This window comes from Atheta coriaria, unplaced genomic scaffold, assembly GCF_025399875.1.
Source record: "Atheta coriaria isolate IRGN ID8LTWV9N9 unplaced genomic scaffold, Caltech_Dcor_3.1 hic_scaffold_8_pilon, whole genome shotgun sequence".
NCBI classification, from domain to species: Eukaryota; Metazoa; Arthropoda; class Insecta; order Coleoptera; family Staphylinidae; genus Dalotia; species Dalotia coriaria.
The window spans coordinates 4,085,164-4,100,638 of NW_027045450.1; the positions used below are offsets into that span (position 1 = coordinate 4,085,164).

Here is a 15,475-nt window from a genome sequence, read left to right on the forward strand (position 1 = left end):
CGGAATTTCACGAAGGCAACTCCACCATTTAAATTCAAGTATTCAAGGGATTAATCCTTTTCAGAATAGTCCAAATTATATTGAGGGTAGACCATTGTTTTATCTCCGAATATTTTGTTTCATATAGTTTCCAATTACGCAAATAAATGAAATATTTGACAATAAAGTTTGTGCATAAAGTAGATAGGATTTAATCAATCACATATTAATTTATTACGAAAACAATATTTCCAATTTATATTTTATAATTATTGCAGGTTAGCGAAGCAATTGCCCACTTATTATTTCAAGTAAAATTTAGATATAGCCAAATGTAATTTACGCATAATATCAAAACAAATATGTAATATTTGGCAGCTACAATGCTATTTAAATGTTTGTTTGGTTTTGCGTTTGGGTTTTGGTGAATCTGTTTATATAATTTTTATCACACAGCGCCGGACGTGCTTTAATCATCGATTTGTTTGCTTTATGCTTAAATTATAAGCTGCCTTTTTGTTAATTTTTGTTCGCAAATTCCACGCGTTTTCGAAATTAAATTATTTGTTACATTTTCTGGAGTTGTTTCGATTCAGTTGTTAATTTACGTCACGTACTTTTTTATTCCCGGCAAAATTTGCTCTCGAGAGAGTTTATGAGTGAGGTGTGCGAGAGTATAGAGAAAACCTCAACCACAAAAGCTCTCGAGAATCGTGGCAACATGTGTCCGACCGTGCTGGAAGCTAAAGCAAACTGTGATGAAATTTATGTGTAGTCAGTAGTCAGATTATTTATTCGCTGCTTCCACGGGGTGGAAATGCAGGTGCTTCAATTTTAGAAACGCGAATATGCAAAATAGAAATAATATTTTTGATCATTTTACTTATTCTTCATCATCATCAGGGAAAAAAACTCGTAATATTTGAACCAGGAAGTTTTATTGTTCATTTAAGAACCTCCTGAAAGAATATCAACATAAAAATATCACCTACACAATTATCTAACTACAGAAAAAAATTATTTTGAAGCATTTATAAGAAAAAGTAAAAATATCGCGGTTAAAAGTTTATAAACTTAATATCCTTGATTTTTTTATATTTTGTTACAATTTCCGTTCATTTTGACTATAAATTAATTGTATTTCTTACAATTTACTTCTATTTTGAAGAAACAGCTAAAACTTTTGTTAGTACTCAAAATATTAACCCGCCAAATGTATTATAATTCAACGTTGAACCTAGAAATTAGATTTATAGACTAATTTAGAAGTTTTGTGATTATAGCAAAATACCATACGCTGGTTTTCCTTGCAACACAGAAATTGATATTCTAGAGTTCTAGACTACATTAGAGGCTCAAATTATAATTAGCATGGAAAGCTTATAAAAGTCCGCCGACGAGACAGACTATAATTAGAGGCTAAATATACACATTACTTTACAGAGTTGACAAGCAATGAAGCGTTCGGGACAGCAATACCTGCAGAATGTCGCCGAATTTTATATCGAAATTTCAACGTCCGTACGTGACAATATTAAAAAATACATCTGTGTTTGTTGTTGCTGTTTGCGACGACATATGTGCCTGTCGTAAGATTTTTATATTATTTTTCTATCTGTACAAATAAAGTAGTAAAAGCAATGATTCAACAATAAAATTGTCATTTGCACTTGCGGATAACACTTTCTGTTATATTTTCTGTACGTTTTATGCTGCGTTGCAGTAAAATCATATACACTGAGTGTTGTTGAAATTTTTTATTTTTTATATTTTGAACAATTTCCTAGAAAGCTCTGAAGGAAGTTGGGTAACTTATATGAGAACGGTATTTCAACATGCAACATGTTCTCATAAGCTTTCAAAAGCACGTACATTTTTAACCACTAATCTGATGGTAATCCATATTAATTTCTAGTGTATAACCAACCTTCCGGTCTTGTTGACCTGATAACATCTTTTGTATATACGGTATTATTATATAACCGCTTTATCTGCTACAGAATCAGATACAAAAAGACGTATTCGTCTTTTTTGTCAAACAAAATGTATCACAAAACATATAATTATTTAGTAACAGACAATAGGTACAATTTAAAGTAAAAATAAAAACAAAAAAACGTTTTCTTGTGTTTTTATAAAAGTAAGGTACAAACGACATTTCTTATCAAGATAAACTCAAGGCAATGCAAGCAATTAATAATTCCGTTTTAATGATCTCCACATAAACAGCCTCTTTCAGTTCTAAGCGAAAATGAAAGAAAAATCTTTGCTTTACCATGCCGGGTGCTGATTGTGAAAAGCGTTTTTAAATATTTGATGTGCGTTTGCTTTACGAGCCTTTACCAACCCACTCCACCACTTTGTAAATACAACCATCAACTTTTTGTTCTTCATTTAGGACAATTTCGTATTTAAAAACTCTCAAAAATGCGTTGCTTTTATTTAATAATTCATATTTCAATATTTAAGACACCGACGACATAAAACTTTATTTGAAGTACTTTATTGGTGTCGGAAAGAAAACAATAATGCCACCGAGAATAGGAAAGAAAACTTTTTCGCTACCGCGTTTTCGTGCTATCGTTTTCATACTATTACAATGGGCTGAAAACGCTATTCTCACGTAATTTATTACCTCACGAAAACCGCTTGAAGAGAAATCTGGAAAAGATTCACTTTTCTTTTGGTAGGTGCTTGTTAAATATGAACTCCGTAACAATATAAAATTTAAAAATTTTAAAACTAAAAAAATGTTTATGTTAATAGTGATAAATTAAATATTTAAACGTTTAATAACCTGTAGGTAATAGAAGTATAGAAGTAATAGTACACTAGTTTTATAAGAGCCATTTCAGTTGAGAAAACTGCAGAGGAATGAATTGGGGTTGGGACTAATAGGAAAACACATACCTACGCTAAAAGCTATGAACGAAGAGCAAGTTTGGGTTGTTTTTGGTTATCCGTTTCCCGTGGGGAATAAAAGTGTTTGGGGTTAGTATGCAGGAACCTTTTATGGATCCTTTAGGCATAGTAAAATGCCCACAAAATAACTTCATTGCATTTGCAAGTTGTTAAAATGCACATTTTCATTTTGTTCATTTTCAAACATGCTGGAAACACCAAAAGGGTTATTTAGGTGCCAAACAGCATTTTCTATCTATTTACATAACGGTAGGTATATATTTATATACTAATCCTTCAAATTTTTTTAATAATGTTAATTAAAAACGTGTTTAACGCATCAAAACTTGCGCTACCTCAGAAGCATGAAATATTAAACGATTATTACCGATAATAGTTTACATTTGTATTTAGTAAGCTTTTTGGTAAGCTTTGATGCAAACACTTTTAAATAAAATGCGCATACGTTTCAGTCATGAATAATTACACGCATTTTACTAGAGATTTGGAGATAATATCACATGTCCATCAGTAAAACAAATCTAAAAATCTAAAAATCAACAACTAAAGCGAATTAAATGTTTTTATTAAACATTTTTTTGTGCAATTTTAGTTATTTGCTCGTAGAACGTAATTTATTAATTGAATTTAGCTAAATTTTTATATTGTTTATGATGTACTGTAATTAAAACGTAGCATAGTACTTGCTATCAATAGGGGATATATTCATTCGTCGTTTGATACTATGTACCACCAAGGAAAACAAATTATCACCTCGAATTCTTGTTTTATGTCAGTTCTGTCAGGATTGCAAAGATATCTGAGGTACTGTACTACAGTTGTAATTCTTTTAGTCACGCAAACTCGTTTGTAACGTAAAATTTAGCAAACTGTACTAAACACGAGAAAAAAATAGGAAACCTGCTTGTAATATTTGCTTTTTTGCAAGAATCTTTCTTAGTATTTAATATTTTTTAATAAATGTTGGATACAACGCTGACTCCAAAAAAGCCATTGTTCTGTAAATCTACGGATCAGCAGTTTATATTATGCTTATGCGGAGATGGCGATAAGTAAGATTTACACCCACATTTTGTTCTCACATGAAATGACAGCAAACGTGTTCAAGCATATTTGACCAAGGTGATTCTGTTGATTACACGTTTCTGTGGGTACCAGGTACCAATAATAAATCAGATTTTCGAATTGAAAACATTGACAGCAGTTTTACAATTACTCAAAACGCTATTGCCTTTTTTCTGGAAAAAGTATGCACCGCAATGACGACTCTGGTAAAATAGCTTAATTCAGCTTAGTTCAGCATCGTCACTTCATTAAAATTAACTATCACTTTAATAGCCCATAAAATAACATTGACTCTATTAGATATCTAAAGAACTATGCACATGTTGAGTATGCCCAAAGGAGACATTTGAAAACTTGTATTATGTTGTTTTTCTTATTCAATTATTTATCCTAAAATTCAATCCAAGTAATATCGCTTAAAGTTTCGCACTACTAACACTAAACTTAAGAGTACTTAGTACTTTAGAAGTAAATTTAGTTCAATAACGTGAATATTCCAAGTTTAAGCAGGTAAGTAGTAGTAAGTCATACTTGATTTGCCTATAAATAAATAAATTGTTTATAGTAAACTGATTCAATATATTATTTGACCAATTCACACTAAATCCAGAAAATGTAGTTCAAAAGTCTCTTTTCTTAAATGCATTTGCAAGTGTGCAAAGAATAAAAAGGTTTTTCCGTTTATCTAGCTCGTTGAGTTTGCTCCTTTGGGATAGATTTGTTAACATGATAATCATTGTGTCTGCACTGAAACGACAAACTCTTTCCAAGTGTTGTTTACATTTAGCTGCTTCGCTTTAAAGGAACTTGCTGTGCATGCGTTGCTGTGTTAAGTGCCGCAAATATTTGATTTAATGCTGAACACAGCTTTCTTATTCGACAAGCCAAATTTACCAAATTTATGATAAAATGTTATTATAACATAGTTACTGTGCGTTGACATCATCATGGTCACCATGTAACATACCTGAAACAATAGAAAAATAAATTTATAGAATCTTATAGAATCATCCCGGTAAATTTACAAAATCATTCGTGAAAAGAAACCAAAACAACATTTAGCTAACGCCATTAATTAATAATGCAAATTTTCTCGCATTTTCAGGAGATAAATTGTTGTCTTGTTCAACAAAGCAATAAAAGCATAAGAAACACAAGCAGAGTATTCTATAGAAGTAAAAGAAGAAGAAAAAAGGTACAAAAAGTTAGAAAATAAAAAAAACTCTATTTCGCAAGTTTATTTCTTTGTGTGTAGACTTAAAATACCAACAAGACGTGAAAACAAGGCTTTGCACAAGTCTTATAAAAACAATAAAGCAATATATGCAATAATAATTGGGTATTGTACTGCTATAATGGGAATAATTGTTGTTTTAGTTTAAAAAAGTCTAAATTTGTAGTATTTAATAATTTTTTTGCTTATATTATATTATATTATATTATATCATTTTTTGTACCATACGCCCTGCTAACACAATTTGAATGTCAATTTAATTGAGGTCGTGAACTTTAATCCGGTTAGAGTTTACGAGCTCCCAACTTGTGGGATCTTGGTTCGTAATTTCAGTTTGCGGTTGCAGAGCGCGACGACTGATAAAGTTTATAGCTTACTGTAAACGCGGCCACCTTTAAGAAGCTAGACACATGAATGTCATGAAGACATGAATCAGTAACGATCGCCCAAAGATCATGGACGCATTCAGGATCGTCTCTTGTGTTAAACTTAGGAAATGCAACCAATATTAACTATATGCATTATATGTTTAGCTAATTTTTATTTGAGTTTAGACCAGACACATTTATACTGTAAATTCGTAAAAAAGAAAAAAAAACTATAAGTTTTTTGTCAAAGATTGAAAATCTTTCGATATAATCTTATAGTGTAGATATAAATTGCAGTATTATACGTACTCGTATATATCGTGAAACGCAAAGTAATGTGTAACAAGATTGTACGTTCAAATATCATCAAAGTTTCTAGTCACGTCTTTACAAAATGAGTTTTTCAGGTAGCCAGGACATCTAAGGTCTACAACGTCGGTCTACAAAAAAATAGTGTTACTATAAGAATAAATTCAAAGCCTTTTGAACACTTTTGTAATCTAATGGTTAATTTTTAATACTATTGGTTCCAATAAATAACAAATCAATAAAATACAAAATTTATAAGATGCAGCTGTAAATACTAGAATACTTTGTTTATTGATATGTTGAACAACTTCTTCGCTTTTATTTTTTTGAGTTACGAGACATAAAGCACGCTTGTAAAATATTACAACCTAAATAAAGGAACAATTTATAGAAGATATAAAATCGGAATTTTGCCGTAAAATAAAAATGGATACATTGCCAGCTCAGCTACACTCGGTTCAAAAAAGATACTTTTAGCAGCTTTTAAAATGTTTCGGCCAGATGTGCGCATTTCCACGTATTACTCATTTCATTTTTGTTATAAAAAATGCAGAAACTCTACAAAGTTTCATTTAAATATTTTAACTATAATTAAATTTTTTCACATATATTCTTTCATATTTTCACAAACAATATTATTTCCTATAGATACTATAGAGTGGATGCGCCGGGCAATAAATTTTTTTTACAGAAAATTAAATTTTTAACAATGAAAACTTTACTTGACAAATTTAAAAAAAAAATTACAAATTAACGTTTTAATATGTAAAAATTCAAAGTACATATCAAAATTGAAGTTAATTTTTACAAGTTGTAAATTATAAACCTTAACAACTTTTAGTTTGTCATAGGGTGAATACAATATAATTATAGTAGAACGGTAATTGCGGCAATTAGAGCAATTTCAGCGCACTGAACGGTGTACCAGCCAGCTGGAAACAAATTATCACTTGCAATATCCTTTCTTTTGCTTGCTTTTGTGGTTGACGCACGTCTGAAAGGTTTGCCCGCTGGTTCGTAATTCTTTTAGTCACGCAAAGGCGCTTGTTTGGCACAATATTTAGCACACTCTATACAAATAATATAATGAAAAGCAGCCAAGAAAAAATTATTAAAAAAATACGCTGAACAAACTAAAAAAAATTAAAAATTAAACTACGTAATTAATTATTAGATACTAACTTGCTAACTTAATATTATGACTCATAAACTTGTAGAATATCGGTTTTATCTAATCGATATTGTTATAGACTGAAGAGCCTGTTTGAATTTTTTTAACCAGGAAGATAAAAACGAGAGTTGAATGTGTGGGCATAAAATAAAATATTTCTTAGAGTGTAGGCTAATTATAATACGAATTATAACATCAATTTGATATAAATATTGACGAAAAATTTAAATAAAAGTGTGTCCACAGTGTAAAATTTAATCTGAGTTGCCACTTCATTAAATTAACTAGCCTCTTTAATAGGTAATTAAATACACGATAAACTTAATGGCCTTTATACGTTACTTTGTTTTAGATACGCATTAAGGAACCATAAACTTGTTAAGCATGCCCAGCGGAGACATTTCAACATGTTATATTATGTTGTAATGTTCGCACTTGCACTGAGATAAGATAGTGACATTAAAGCTCAAAAGCCTTGATCCAAGATTGCGAAGAAAAAAATAGTTAAATGTAGATAAATTTCATGTTTTGTGTGGAATTAATTTAGTTGTGATTTGAATTGAGTAAGTTACCAACTCAACCGCAAAAATAAGTTGTGGCGTACTGTAAACCAAAAACAAAATTTGCTGATAGTAGTTAGGTTGCACATCCTTATGCTGGGGTATGTCAAGATGTTTTATGTCTATCATCAATCTTCTCTACAGAGATCATTTCATATACATTAATCAACTGCTTCGGGGAATTCGTGACAATATAAGAATTGTCAATTGTCAATATGAAACAAGCATTGCGGGGGTGTATCACATTGAAGACATATGCTTACACATGCAATATAATTCCCAATTGCTGCAGAAGATTCATTTTACAGGATATATTTTCAAAAACTTAATAATTATATAATTATAAAATTTTAGAGCCATTAATGGATGTTTTTTATAATGTACTTACACCAAATCATGTAATATATTTTTATTTTCCAGTAACCCACACTTGAGTTGCTTCTCATGTACACAGCGCGATGTTTCCTAGCTCAAACAATAAATTCCTAAAACTTTTGTCGTTTGGCGAAAACTTTGGGTTGATAAATCGTTGAGTTATTTTGTCAAGCAAGAAAGATGAAAGCAAGAACTTTTCGCGTGTGAAGGCAGAATAAGAGAAGAAGAAAATATTTAAAACGCGTTGGAAAAAGGAAGAGCTGCATTTTTCAAATTTATCTTCTTGTTTGTGACCTCTAAGCTCTCGAAAACAACAGCAAGGTGTAAATTCTGAATGATTTATCGCATCTTCTATTGTCAAAAACAATATACGAAATATTTTAATACCATTTATATTAAAAAAATGGAGTAAATTTTACAACAAAAAAAAATAAACATTATCAGTTTGGGTTAGTAAACATTCCAAACTTGTATTGCTTCAAATAGTACCTAATAAATTAAGTTATACGAGAGTTGGCAGCAATTTTCGAAACGGCAAAAAACGATTTCAAGCACTCCTATTTCTTCTCTCCTAATTCTGTTCAGAAACGGCGAGTTAGCTTTACTGATGTACTCCGCGTTAAATGCAATAATAAAAGTGCAGAAATTGAGTTTTGTTTGCCAAAGCAAATTAAAAGAAACACCGAGACGCAAACTTCGCACATTCTAAGCATTCATTCAAGTTAATAGCGACTAAAGAAAATGAAGGACATAAAGCAAATGACCTTGTTGAAATTTAATACAGAAATGGCGAATGATGACGAGAATCTGAATGTGTTGTGAGATTCTCAAACCGGGAAACAAGTAATCAAATTCTTTTAATTATTGAATAGCTATGTAAAGTTTAACTCCAGTAATTTCACATTTTAAACATCTCAGAAAACACGTTCTCGCTTTGAAGATGATGCAAATACTTTCCGCCACTTTTTCCTTCTCATTTAACTTTGTAAATTTGTATAAGGAAATAAGTTAGACGCAAAGACATAAAGCTAAATGAAGAATTTCGGACTGTATTAAGTTACTGCTATTTAAAACAAGTCATAATAAAATAAAACATAAATAAAAACTCATTTTTTTGATTATTTATGAACTAAAATAAAAGATAAATGACGTCTAGACACTTTGCGGCAAATGCTGTGACTACATCCTCTTAATTATTATAAATTGTAAGGCTTGCAACTTGGAAAACTTTAGATTACAATAAATTCCAGTTTCAGCTCTAACTCAATATATTCTGCAGAGTTTAAATGGCAGTATAGTAAGTGACGCAACTTTGAACCAATTTCGACCGTCACCTGCACACAACACCAAATCTACTACAACAGCCTTAAGTTTGTAATTACGTTGGTAAACAAATCATAAAAGCGACAAAGTCCACAATGGGCAAAATACAGGACTACGTGATAATTCCATGTATTTTACGACTGTACCAGGTTATTTCATTACCTGTCAAACATTTACGAGCCATAAAAATTGTATTTCGTATTATCTATAAAAACACTATTTTTTTTTCTCTTATATATCAAACTATAATAACACTAGTTTTACGAAATATGCAATTTCACATTTCACTGGTATTTTTAGTACCTGCTTTGGTGTAGACCCAACCCTAAAAATAGGATACCAGCGGGCATAATCCTATTAGAGAACTAATGCTGTCATCAGCACACTATGCATATTCTAGCAGTGCTTTGCGCAACACAATTATAAAGGGCAAATGAGCAGCACGTATTTTCTTTGCGTTGGTCATAATTCCTTTCCCATGGGTTTATAAGTGTGGTTCGTACGAGCGAGAAAGCTCTCGAGAATTGCAGCAACACGTGTTTGCCGTCTGACTACAAGAAAATCTGATAAAGTTTATATATACAGGGATTATTTGTTTCTGCAACCTGAATAACAACTAGGTTTTTCATGAACAATGCGCTCGTGCTACATATAACTTAGGGAAACACTCATTTAGAACGTATAATTTATTTGTGAAACAATATTCTTTTAGTTTTTCATGTGGATGCGTTTAATATAATTTGTGATTGTAGAAAAACGTAGAAAACTGTTTTTTATGAGTGTATAACGAATGAAGTAAATAATTTTAAGAATAAATTTGAATTGCAACTCAATTTAACACCAAAGTAATATAAAAAAATGGAATTTGTAAAATTCGCAAGAAAATTGAACTTAAAAACTTTAAAAAATATTCTTAAAGTTACCTGCATCTTTTTTAAAATTTAAATATGACAGCTTGAAGTGCGTTAATCCAAATCTCTGAACATTTTCACATTCTAAGTCATTAAATATTAAGACGACAAGGATTTCCATTTAACATACGCATACTCCCAACATTCTAAAACACGAGAAACTACTCTTGAACTTTTTACGTTTTACATCAACCCCCTAACTGTCATCCAGAATATTTAAATAAATATGAATCAAATAATGAATGTATTGTTATGATGGATAAGTCTACCCCTAAATAAGAACGCGTAACTATTTTTTAACAGCAAAAAAATGTAAAGGCTGAAAGTGAAGAATAGTGTGTTGATGGACCGCTTTCCCAGAATTGTGATTGAGATAAATTATGTCCATTTGCTCCCGCTTATATATGTCGTACTTGCAATGAATTAGCTTTCCAGCTACAGAAAGCATTTCAGCAAAATTAATTATTGTTCATCAATCAATCCCATTTACATCAGCGAGTTAATGCATTGCAAACAACGCAATTAAATGAAACATACCTACACCCACACACCTGTTTCCTCATGTATCATATAAACTTTTGGATTGAATAAATTTTACTTGAAACAACTTCCAGAAATGATATGAAATCTGTTAAATGAGAAAAATGTTATTTTCATAAATATAAATCATTAATGTTAGAAGTCGTTGTATTCAATGCTTTTTATATTAAAATCCTCTTTTGATCAGGAAATATTTGGTAAATTTACGTTTAAACTATTGATAAATAGCTTATGATGATGAAATAATAAAGTGATAGTTTAATAGTAAAATATAGTGCACAGTAAAAGAATATTAAAAAAAAAACTAATCTACGTCATATTTTCGACTATAAATTGAAATGAATCCTTAAAATTTATTGCACACAAAATTTACTATCAATTCATCGATAACGAATTGAAATAAAAATACTAATGAAATGTAAATATCTCATTACAACCCAAGTTTTCCAAAAATGAAGCAATATCTTTTCTGTGGTGAAAACTTTTATTTTTGTTCTTGAAATGGTTTTATTTCCTCCGCTATAATAACTTCCTGCTGTTTGTCACACGCAAGTCACGGTTTTAGAAGGTTGGGCCCGGAACATACCGGTTTATACCCAATATAAATTGGGCATCAATTTGCTATAGTATTCCTTGAAACACGGGAAATGACTTGGATATTACAATACTGCGTTTGGAAACGACAGCTTTAACATTTCAATCAACCTCGGGGGCGATATTTTATTTTTATATCGCAACAAGTTTGATGTTGATACTGGCTATTATTTTCAAATCTACGGCGCAGCGTGCTGAGAATATCATTTCTTACATTGTGTACTCGTAAATACTTTGAAAAACAAAAATGTTACATTTTAAAAGCTCAAGCCCACACAACACAAGAATTTAATCGTTCTAAGCTTATAATAAAAATTTTAACTACTGAGTTCTTATCATATTAAAAATTTAACTTGATAAAACCATTTTTCATTAGATAATCAAACGAGAATTTTTCTACTTTCATCTATGAAACAAATAAACGTACTACATAAATACATTTATGCATTTAATATTAGATGACAAAAGCGCAGCGCGAGGGATAAAGGAATTATGCCTAGAGTAGGACATGGCAAGTTTCAGTTGACCCAGATCCTTTATGCTGGTCTATCGGGTATGTCCGCAATGTGGAACCAACTTATATTGTATACAGGGCGGGATTGTCTGACATTCCAAACATCGCATGAACACAAAATAAATAAAAATACAATCTATGATTAATTTTCAGAAGTTGAAGCTTATATCATTCACTACTGCATCTATTTTAATTTTAAAATCAAATTATCTACCAAATTTTATAAAATAAAAAAAAATGAATCCTAATATAAAAATACATATTTGAATTTAAAAGAGTATGATATTGTCCTTTACGTGTTGCACTAGGTAAATAACCTGCGCTTTACACAATAAACTTCAACGATTTGTTTTCCTTCTACTTCGTTGAGCATTACTGTCAACCTGATCAAACACTAGATAAGTAGTGCAGAGCGAAAATTTATTTTATGTGGCAACTGTGCACGACCGCAATATATGATTAATATCTTTAGTATTTACGTTGTGTTCTAAAACAAATAAAATGCATGTAAAGGGAAGTATATTAACTGTACATTATCATTTTGCGTAAAATTTAGTTCTTCAGCTGACAGTTGACAGGTTTTGATAAAGCAATTTATTTCTTATAATAAAGATTTTCTTATTTCTCATTCACGTGTATAACACGCGATGTAAGTTAAAAGTTACCAGGAAGCACATATGTTATTCTTATTATACGAGATACGAGTATTTATTGATAGATTTTAGACGTTTGACTGCTTTGGACATAATAAATATTCAATCATATTACTTTTTTATTTTTATAAATATTGATAAAACTTATTAAAAAGTGCTACTTCCTAAAGTTGAGTTTAAAATAAGCTTGTAAAGCGTACTTACTAGTACTATAAAAACAAACGCTAAAAATGCTTCATGCATCTTTATAAAAGGAATGAAATATGAATGTTCACTTGGAAAGCAGTGAATATACATGCATACTTTAGATTCACGTTCTATGTGTTATCAACAGATGCGCTCCTTTTGCGTAGGTTTTAATTTCAATGCTGGTTTGCCTTTTTGTTTGAAAAGTTTATAATTAAACATGCAATACTCTAAATATCATTTGCATGTTTATATAAATCCAAAGATATAGAAAATAAAATACTTAAAAATATATTTAATAAAAGTTTAATAAATTTCTACTAATTTTTTATATAAAAATTGTTTTTTCGCCTTTTTCTTAAGCAGCAAAAAAAATTTAAATAGGAAAAAGAATCGCTTGACCAGGTTTTAATGTGTAAATAAAAAATAAAACCATTTTACGGATTATGCACCTTATGTGTTTTCCTACAATGCCAAAAATATAATTTTTGAACTTAGATTAATCCCTAAATAAATATTTCAAAATGCCCACTTAGAAAATCAGTATAAACATTAATTTAAACGCTTTTCAACGCATGTGGAGCACGGCCATTAGAATCCCTTAAATTGGACCACATACAAATTTAGGCGCGTGCGTATAATTACGTTTCAGCGTTGAATGATAAATGTATAATGCGTCAGACAGCGGTTTGCGGCTTGGGTAAGTAAAATGGAGTAGGCGGAGATGTTATGCAAAATTGACTGACAAGGGGATTAGATGGACATTCGGTGCAGATGCTCCACTCAACAATGCTCCTATTGTTCTACCTCATAGTTACTCATAGGGGCTTAGATTATTTTGCAAGAAGTCATTTGTAACCGGTTTAAGTAGAGATTACCACGATGGGTTAGTTTTTGCATACGTTTCCTGAAAATCGCATTTTTAGATAATTTTAATATAACACAATGAACAATTTTCAGCAATAAAGTACATAGTTCATGCGCTATCCAATTTTCAACTCTGATATGTCACTTTAATGATAGTGATTACTTGAGTAAACATATCGTAAAATTGGAGAGTTCTGGGTTATGAAGTCCGGTAATAACCCGGCGAGCATACGAGTATAGCTAGATATTTGCTCGAAGCATCCCTGTTTAATGACCCACTAAAGTGGTATCTTTTTATTAACTGTTATGTATTTACGACTGAGGCATAAAGTAATTGAAATATTGATTTTCATCGCCCAAAAGGCAAAAGTAAAGTTTCCGTTTGCTGGACAGGACATTTTGAGATTGGCATATCGAGCGAAAACTTTTATGCTTGGCGAAGTTAAATAGGCCAGTAAATGCTCAGTTCAAAGGTCTGGAAGGTTGGGCGTACCATTTGTAATATATTCTAGAAGTAATAGTATGACCTCGTATGTTTTCTCTGCCATTTGCTTGTCCCGCATTTTGGATGAGACAAATAAGAAAAATACTAAAGTCTTTGATTAAAATATATTTAATTTGTAATTAATTTGACACGAGCCTTCGTACGGCCCACTGTACGGTGTTCCTATCTCTATCTCCTTTAGTTTACGAGATATTTGTAACTGAAATAAATCGTCAAAAATTGAAAAATTGCAATTTTTAGCACTATCAGTTGCGGTTTTAAACCTTTTAACCCATTAAATTAAATTATTTTAAATTTCCATCTGATAGAGAATTTTCCAATCTTTCATAATCAACAATTCATTGGCTGCTGTCGGGTTTAGTATAAGAGATATTAATTTAACTAGCCTATCTTATAGAGAAAAGACCGTAGATTAAGACGCTGCAATCAGATCCTATTTATCTCTTTTAGTTTACGAGATATTCGCGATTGAAGAAAATGGGCAAAAATTGCAAAATGTCACTTTTTGCACTTTTAGTCACGTTTTTTGACCTTTTACTATTGGAAATATTATTGTTTTAAATCTTTATCTGATAGAGAATTTTCCAATCTTTCATATTCAGCAATTTGTAGGTTGCTATCTCATTTAGTTTCAAAGATATTAATTATCGAAAATCCTCGAAAAATCATCAAGCACCCCCTTGGCATTTTTTCTTAAGGATAAAATTTTATCTCTCTCAGATTTCCGTTTTAACTAGCCTATCTTATAGAGAAAAGTCCGTAGATTAAGACGCTGCGATCAGATCCTATTTATCTCTTTTAGTTTACGAGATATTCGCGATTGAAGAAAATGGGCAAAAATTGCAAAATGTCACTTTTTAGCACTTTTAGTCACGTTTTTTGACCTTTTACTATTGGAAATATTATTGTTTTAAATCTTTATCTGATAGAGAATTTTCCAATCTTTCATATTCAGCAATTTGTAGGTTGCTATCTCATTTAGTTTCAAAGATATTAATTATCGAAAATCCTCGAAAAAAATCATCAAGCACCCCCCCTTGGCATTTTTTTCTTAAGGATAAAAATTTTTATCTCTCAGATTTCCGTTTTAACTAGCCTATCTTATAGAGAAAAGTCCGTAGATTAAGACGCTGCGATCAGATCCTATTTATCTCTTTTAGTTTACGAGATATTCGCGATTGAAGAAAATGGGCAAAAATTGCAAAATGTCACTTTTTAGCACTTTTAGTCACGTTTTTTGACCTTTTACTATTGGAAATATTATTGTTTTAAATCTTTATCTGATAGAGAATTTTCCAATCTTTCATATTCAGCAATTTGTAGGTTGCTATCTCATTTAGTTTCAAAGATATTAATTATCGAAAATCCTCGAAAAAAATCATCAAGCACCCCTCCTTGG

General features: G+C 30.8%; 2 protein-coding genes across 6 annotated transcripts in view; one reads left to right on the top strand and one right to left on the bottom strand.

Annotated features, from left to right (window-relative positions):
- LOC135797489 (uncharacterized) overlaps window positions 1-15,475 on the top strand; it is a 143,046-nt gene that overhangs the window by 49,088 nt on the left and 78,483 nt on the right. The gene's annotated exons all lie outside the window — the stretch shown is intronic.
- The window catches only part of LOC135796999 (protein sidekick-like), an 83,820-nt gene that overhangs the window by 35,940 nt on the left and 32,405 nt on the right, over window positions 1-15,475 (bottom strand). Inside the window, exon 1 of one of the 4 annotated variants that reach the window (XM_065309151.1) lies at window positions 5,878-5,968. The exons of the other annotated variants lie outside the window; for them this stretch is intronic. Within the exon in view, the coding sequence (XP_065165223.1) occupies window positions 5,878-5,935 (58 nt within the window). The 5' untranslated portion in view covers window positions 5,936-5,968. Of the gene's footprint in view, window positions 1-5,877; window positions 5,969-15,475 lie in introns of those variants that run through there. 4 annotated transcript variants of the gene reach the window in all.